This window comes from Bombyx mori, chromosome 4 (assembly GCF_030269925.1).
Source record: "Bombyx mori chromosome 4, ASM3026992v2".
NCBI lineage: Eukaryota > Metazoa > Arthropoda > Insecta > Lepidoptera > Bombycidae > Bombyx > Bombyx mori.
In genome coordinates, this window is record NC_085110.1 from 4,503,111 (window position 1) to 4,511,783 (window position 8,673).

The 8,673-nt window shown below is 38.0% G+C and overlaps 1 protein-coding gene across 1 annotated transcript in view; it reads right to left on the minus strand.

The window, feature by feature from the left end:
- Positions 1–5,401, minus strand: part of LOC101741216 (protein Wnt-6) — a 46,761-nt gene extending 41,360 nt beyond the window's left edge. The window contains exon 1 of the mRNA XM_038010714.2: positions 4,971–5,401. Within this exon, the coding sequence (XP_037866642.1) occupies positions 4,971–5,032 (62 nt within the window). The 5' untranslated portion in view covers positions 5,033–5,401. The remainder of the gene's footprint in view (positions 1–4,970) is intronic.
- Between the last annotated feature and the right edge of the window lie 3,272 nt (positions 5,402–8,673).

Here is an 8,673-nt window from a genome sequence, read left to right on the forward strand (position 1 = left end):
TGATGCTTAGAATGAAACAGCTCGTAAAGTTGGTATAGCGATTACAATAATAAATGTGAATAAAATGATAATTTCCGTTGTAGTAGATAATATGTTAATTTTGAGTTTGATTCGTGATCAAAAACTATGTACACTTAAGTAGATTAGGCACAACAAATTGATATCTTAATTGCACATAGCAATAAATCTATTCTTATCATATTGGGTTTTATAAAAAAAAATGTAGAGTAGGTACGCACGCGTGAAACGTTGGCTGGACGTGTGTATTTATTATTAAAAAAGATTTTGCTTATCGAATATTTTATTTCTGGTCAACATCAAATAGATAGCAAAGAGACGCAATGCTGACTTAAGTCGAATAGCATACACGAATGTATTTATATTTCTTTTTTATTTCCTAGACCAACACCAGAACGATTACCGTCGCTCATGGACATCATCATGACATATGTCCCTGACCATCTCCATATGACCCTCTCCAGATCATCCAATCCCGCTTCTGCAGGATAGCCGTCAGAGCATCGTGGTACATAAGGAATGTCGACCTTCATGATCGACGATCTTAATATAGGACCGAGACGTCAGTATCATAAGGTAGCGTCAGAACGCTAGCTCGACAAAACGGCGCGACACCCTTTTATTGTGGCCGCTGCTAATTACATATCCGACCTAGACGACTTCATTAGAATACCAGCGAATAGGTAGGAAAAAAGAAACAAAAAAAACAGAAATGACCGTCAGAAATCCCAGGGGCATAGTCAGGTCACTGAAATCACCGCGGAGAAAGTTCATTACCTAGTAGTTTTATGCTACGTGAGGAAAAAGATATCTTGTAAGGCACTATGGATGAACGCAAAGGCTCTGGGTGGTATAAATAAAATCCTCTTCGGTAAAGGGCGGTGAGATGGTAAAAACGAAATGACCTGATCATCAAAAAACAATTCCTCAAAGACTTTTATGTAAATAGGAAATGTAGGAACATGGGCGTAAAATGTACTCACAACCTTCCTGGAACTAAGTGGTTACCGGCACCCATAAATAACAGCAATATATGACTGCTTCGCCGTCGAAACAGGCAGAATGGTTGTCTACAAGTATATCGCACGCATACCACAAAAAATATACATTCTCATTGATGACTTCAGAATTCGTAGATGGCTGGTACTCCCGTGCTATATCTCAACACGTTAATGAAGGTAAGGTAAGAAGCCATTGCAAAATACTTTATTTTTTTGCTGGTAGCCTTGCTCACAGGGCTGAAACCTGACGACGTTGTTAAAACTAACCCTAACAAAAGCAGTGCTTCGTAGAATCTACCGCCGAAACGGAAACGCGACCTACTGAGAAGATCCGGCGACAAACTCAGTGGGCTGTGTCTATGGGTTAATTTAATTGCCGAGCCCTTCGTCGCAAGCGACGGGTGCAAAATACAATTGATTTTTTAATTCTGGACGCCACTTCTCGTCCTCGTCTTCCTCGTCCTTGCGTCGATAATCCTCAATGCTGAGGGTCGTGGCCTCCTCTAACAACTTTCTCCTGGATTATCCTGCGCCATTCCTGCCTATCCTCGGCTGTGCGGATAGCAACGTGGACTGAAGTATTGAAAGTGGAGCGTATCTGGTCCGACCAGCGCATTGGAGTTCTGCCTCTGGGCCTTCCTCCGCATACCTTGCCTGTTACTAGCAGCTTTTCCAGATTGTCACCTTCCTTTCTGGCGCTATGTACATATCGCTATGTCTTATACGCGTCATATTTGACAACTGTTTCAATACAACCTATATATGAGCTCCCCTCCACGGTGTTTCCCGAGTGCTATGACATGTCCTTCTTCAAACGAGGCTTGTGGAGAGTATTAAGTGGTAGGCAGCGGCTTGGCTCTGCCCCTGGCATTGCTGGAGTCCATGGGCGACGGTAACCACTCACCATCAGGTGGGCCATGTGCTCGTCTGCCTACAAGGGCAATAAAAAAGAATAATAATAATAATAATAACTCTTTATTTATTTAACACCTTAATATGTACACAGTAAAGTAATAAAACAAAAGTCGGTATATAAATCGGCGGCCTTATCGCTGAAAGCGATCTCTTCCAGGCAACCTTGCAGGGAGAGGAATAAGTTAACTGGACAGTGCTATATCTTAATAAACTTACATAAAAATATATACTTAAATACACATGTGAAAAATAAATACCATTTAAGATAAACTTACATACGATTAAATACAAATAAATACTAAAAATATACAAGATAAAATACAAAAGAATATATATATCTTATAGTTTTTTACAGTTACTTTGCTGTACCATACTTTCAGGCTACAGCCTATTTACATTTAAAATGAATTCACGTCAAGTAAGTAAATTAAAAAACCAATTCAGATTAGGATGTAAATTTTTTACAAAAAAAAAGGCATAGCTAATAATACCGTGTAGATAATCTAGTTTACCGCGCATCTCATTCGTGAAAGACTTTAATTTTGCCGGTTTTCGCGTAAAATACGGCGTATCCAATCGATCGAAAAACCGTTTCGGCATCTCGTTGTGTACAACGCAATGATTTACCCATTGTCTATTCGTTACGTTTAAATAGCATTTATAATCCGTTTAGACGAAGCAATCGAAATAATCGGCGATTTAAACAGGTGCTAAATCGATTTATTATCGATAGAATTCATTTTGCAAACCAGAGATGATGATAATAGATTGTATACCCTACGAAATATGCTCAAGATTTTTTGCTTGTTTTGAAGTAACGATAAAGGGAAGAATTTTCCAGAGAGCGGGTGTAATTGCTCGATACACCGAGGGTTCAAATGTTGTAATTCGTAACTTGTATTTATTCAGATTATTATTAAAAATGTCGTTAGCGAGATTAAGACATCTGTTAATTATCTTGTGTTTTATGATGAATACCAAGTACACTTGTATACAGTTTCACTTGTGTAAAGGTCCCGAGGCAGAATTGAAAACAATGGTAGGCACGCTTGTAAGATTTAACACCCCGTACTTAAGATACGAACCACCCTTAACACCCTTCGATCCACTGTCATTGAACTACTAAAGCTAGCAGTTAGTATAGATAAAGTGTAATTCCAGTCGCTTTTTTCAATAAAATATTTATAAATTAACAATAAATAACCAATAATACAATTGGGATTGGTGTTCTATATCGCCAAATAAAATCTTGCATTTTGTAACCACCGATCACACTTGTCGTTTATTGTGGCCCCAAATGACGTCACATGTAATGAAATTACGTTCAGTCAACTTTTGAAAATCAAGTTCTGTCCTGTTCCGTCCAGTTCTTCGTTGTGAAATTTAAGTTATATTCGAATTTAATATTGTTTTTAACTATGGGCGTCTCATGTACTCTTGAGTATTTACCGGAATTCATAGAAGAGAAAGCATAGTATATGCCGCGGGCCACGGTTTGAGGTCGAAATTATATTGAAATTACGACTGTTCATCAAATTAGATCTGCTCTCGTGATACTTGTTTCTATTAATGTGTATTAATTTATGCGCCGTTTGATCGACCGTGGAGCCGAAATATGCAAAAATCAATTAATCCACAAACACGAGTCGAGAAGCGGCGTTTTGCAGTAAAGATAAGACTATCGAGGCTTTTTGTACAGCTCTCTTAATTAGCGAGATAAAATGCCCATATTCTCGCGAAATTAATACCTCCTGGATTATTAGAAAACATGATGATAGTTCGTTAAGTAAGTTTTTTAATGTTTTCATATTATGAATTTCCATGTTATTGGCTTTAAGATGGGTGAGAGGCACACCTGAGTGATTCAGCTCCGGACATTAATATGTGAATTCCGCTTTGAAAATAATAATAGAGATCTGGTGTAAATTAAAAATTAATTAGATCAAATAATTTTCGAATCGTGTTTTTATAACATAACAAGCGGCCCACTCCGGCTCCGCTCGAGTCTTTAACAAAAATTTCAATGATATTTGACGTTGTTTTATTTTATTAAAATAAAAGAATACTTATTACGGCATAACTATAACAGTTAGACATATGCTGTCGCGGCACTTTTTGTAAATAATGATGTGTTCTACAAAGCCCTAATACATTATTTTATCCTATCATCAATAGTTTTCACAGGGCACGCGATGTAAAGAATATTTTAGGTAATTTTTTTACACCTTGGGTTACATTATTGGAGTTTTAGTCAGGATCCCTAATTTTTTTCAATAAAGATTATAGCCTGTCACTCGGAAATAGTGTAGCTTCCAAACAGTGAAAGAATTTTTCAAATCAGTTCAGTAGTTTCGGAGCCTATTCAATACAAACAAACAAACAAAACTTTCCTCTTTATAATATTAGTATAGATAATTAAATCCATTTAATCTCTCTCTCTTCTTTCCCTCTATTCATGAATCTATTTGACCCACGCACGCGGTTCTAAACGCACAAAATTCCATGAAAATGAAAGTAATAAATTTTCAACATACCTTTCCGCTTAAAGCCGGCCAGTAAATATAATTCCTTAAAAAGTATATATTTTTAATACATTTCGAAGCGGAAAACAGAACAAGCGTGTTATTAAAGTATAAAACGATTATATTCAGTCTTTATTTAGAAACATATATAATGGATGTATATACCCAAGTATGGAAACGAAATGATGTCATCATCACTTTCCTTTTCATTGCGTTTAGATGATTTTAAACGCCGGTAGTGCTTTGACGAAAGCAATTAAGTTTCGTAATTGACGAAGTACGGTAAACTGATTTAATTTATTTTATGTGAGAACATGTCAAATTTTAATTTTTCATCTTCATTAGCTCAAGTGCACATATGCGATTAAAACTTTTAAAATCTCTGATATTCAGATTTAAAAATAGTTTGGAACGGTTAATGAACGATGTAATGTAACGGTAAATCAATACCTACTTTGTCAATTAAATATGCTGAAACTAAAGTATGGATGGTGCTGTATCTTAAGAAACTTACCACCAGGAATCCGTGATGGGCGCGAGAAGCAGCAGACAAGCGGCGATAACGACAGGCCGCATCTCTTGTCAGACATCACTGCCTTTTATCTACAACCATAACCGTACTCCTAGTCGTCGAGGCGAAGATATCTCATTTTTTTCTTTCCTTAACAACGAAACCTGTCGATTTTTGTTCGTTTTTTTCTTTTTCTTAAAATTCTTTTTACAAAGAAAACGAATCGACGATTTTCAAAACGCTATCGAAATTTCGCGGCGTGTCACGTACACGGATCCCTTTCGGCGGGAGATCGCGGCGCGGACTGACGCTCACCTGGGCCCACCCCGCCGCACGCGCAGCGCAAAACCGATTTTCGCGCTATTTTGGCTAAGATTTTAGCGGATTAGGCTTCGCGTGATTAACAATAACGGTGGGGATACGGCAATATGCAGACACGTGTGGGCGATACGATAAATTGTCGCCGCTACGCGGTTCATTAATCGACAATCCAGTTACACGGTGTAATTAATTGAATACGTGTCAATGTGTCACTCGGGTCCCGCATGGGTTTTAAATAGAACGATTTAAAAGAGAAATGCATAATCGGTCCGGATGCAAAGCTGTTTAGTTTTGGTTAGGGCAGATCTAATACGAACCAGACATTCCCTGATTAGTGATGGACAGTGAGGAGCGCCGGATCATTCTATAATTAGACTACACGTGCGAAACTCTAATTGTGTTAAACAAACAAGCCTCGTGTACTTACACCTGACGCTGCAACACGTCTTCGTGATATGACATTTACATATTTCAGTGGATAATTTTTAAACGAAACTAAATATGAATGTGTATTTAAATACAAACTAACCAATTTTTAGCACAAAGGAAAACCGTCAAATGAATTAATTTTTTTTTTATATGGACACAATTTTAGGCCTACCACGAAAATATCTTAATTTTTTTTTTGAATACGCCATTTACTATAGCTATTTTCATTTAAAACCGGACCTTATTGTGCTCAGAAATATACATCTCTCGTTTCTTAGTCGTATTATATTTTAACGTGCAACAAACAGACTGAATTCATATCTCCCTCCTATTTGTAAAGCCCACTTCGATTAGTTCTAGATCGACTTATTCGCTCTGATTTATCGCCGACCAACCGCCGACTGCATACATCATTATAAAGTAAACATACAAAATCATTGAACAAGTTTACTCAAATAAAACAATCGCAGAGTAATAGGCGCCTTTTATTACACTTTTAAAGTAAGAAGCGTTCTTAATTATAAACAAATTTTGTATTTATTACTCTACACGGATTTTGCAGCGTTTTATTGAATTTGTTTCAGTTCTGGTGATCGTGCACGATGAAATTTGTGTTGAATATATTAACCAATTTAAACGGGGAAAAAGATTGAGACGGTTTTATGTCATTGCGGCATTGAAATTTATACATATAAATAGAATTGGAGTGTCTGTTTGTAATATTAAAATAGCCGCTTTTTACTACATGCATATGAATACATATATATACGACGATACATACACCAAAATAACATTTTTTACAATATTTGTCCGTCTGTCTGTCTGCTGGTTCCGGCTAATCTCTGGAACGGCTCTACCGATTTTGACGGGACTTTCACTGATAGGTAGCTGATGATATAAGGAGTAGCTTAGGCTAGACTAGCTAGTCCCGCGGCGTCACGCGCGGTTATTGTCGTACCGCGGGTGACGCCGCGGGGTGAAGCTATTATTAATAATAAAATTTAATGTTCCCGAAGCGAAGTGAGGGCGGGTCGCTAGTATACAATAAAATTGGTTCAATTATTGTGATTAATATAGGAAAGACATCGGCCTGATTTTCTCAATTTTCTTCGACAATTTAAGCGTCATATTTGAAGGTAGGCATCGATCTTCAAGCTATGATTTCGATGAAGTCCGCTAACTCTAGTTCCCCTTATCCTACCGCAACGGGTCAATGCAAAGCCGCTCGAAACATTTTATGTTGGATCCCCTAGATTCACTCTCGCTGCTTTTAGGCCTCTCAAACACCGGACACCGTCGTCGTCGAGCTCTCTCGTCGAGCGAACTAATCAATAGACACAGCCCACTGAGTTTCTCGCTGGATCTTCTCAGTCGGTCGCGAGCCCGATCCGGTAGTAGATTCAGCGAAGCACTGCTTTTGATAAGGCTAGTGTTTTTTTTCTCTATTGCTTTTTTTTTCTTTTTATTGCTTAGGTGGATGGACGAGCTCACAGCTCATCTGGTGTTAAGTGGTTACTCGAGCCCATAGACATCTATAACGTAAATGCGCCACCCACCTTGAGATATAAGTTCTAAGGTCTCACTATAGTTACAACGGCTGCCCCACCCTTCAAACCGAAACGCATTACTGCTTCACGGCAGAAATAGGCGAGGTGGTGGTACCTACCCGCGCGGACTCACAAGAGGTCTTACCACCAGCTCTACGGTCTCCGTGTGGTCGACTAACGTTTTTGCTATTATATTTACAAGATAACAATTAATTCAATATAATCTCTCTCTCTTACTCTGCCTCTCTCGTTTTTCGTACATATATAATTCACGCATCTACATATTTTACGCCATATTTGCCACATTGGCCACATACGCGGTTCTAAATGCACGTGGAGGTAATATATTTGTAGAGGGCATAGAAGCAACATATCAACAAATGAAAGTAATATCTCTTGTAGTTGCTTAGCAATAGCAATAGCAATAGCCATGCGTGCGAGGGTACTTTTAAAATAACGATTCCGTCATAATCTCCTGACAACGTAATAACACTTATCGTACTGCCGGCCTAAATTATTATTATTAGTTCAACTAAACTGTTTACAGCATCAGATCAGGTTCAAAAGGAAAAGCTGCGGTCGTCACGGATACTTCAAAGCGCTCCAACAAAAGCGTATACGATTGTTTGACGGACGTGATAAAATGATTATTTGCATTTTATTAAAATGTTACTTTTTCGTATTTTAGGACGGATAGTGCTTTTGTAAATTGTAATGAGGCCAACGAGAGATACCTTGCAGGACTCTTGGTGATATTGAAGAATTGATTTATTAATATGCATTTATATTCATTGTATGTGTTGTATTGTAGGTACTTTTTTTGTACATCTACTGAACCAGCAACACGTTTGTTTCATAAACCTTTTTTTATCTAAAAGATGCATGCATATTGTCCGATATTATCCGTTAATTGTGTTCCTATAAAAAATAATCTACTACATATATATAGTGTTTTACAAAGAATTATAAAGTGCCGCGCAGAATTAATGATTTTGTGTGAAAGAGTCGAAGGTGAAAGGGTTTGGATAGATTTTTTTTATTGCTTACATGGGTGGACGAGTTCTCAGCCCACCTGGTATTAAGTGGTTACTGGAGCCCATAGACATCCACAACGTACACGCCCCACCCTTCAAACCGAAACGCATTACTGTTTCACGACAGAAATATGCAGGGTGGTGGTACCCACCCTGCGCGGCATCACAAGAGGTCCTACCACCAGTAATTACGCAAATTATAATTTTGCGAATTTTATTTTTCGTACACGATGTTATTCCTTCACCGTTAAAGTCAATCGTGAACATTTGCTGAGTACGTATTTCATTAGAAAAATTTGGTACCCGCCTGAGATTCGAACACCGGTGCATCGCTCAACACGTATGCACCGGACGTCTTATCCGTTAGACCACGAC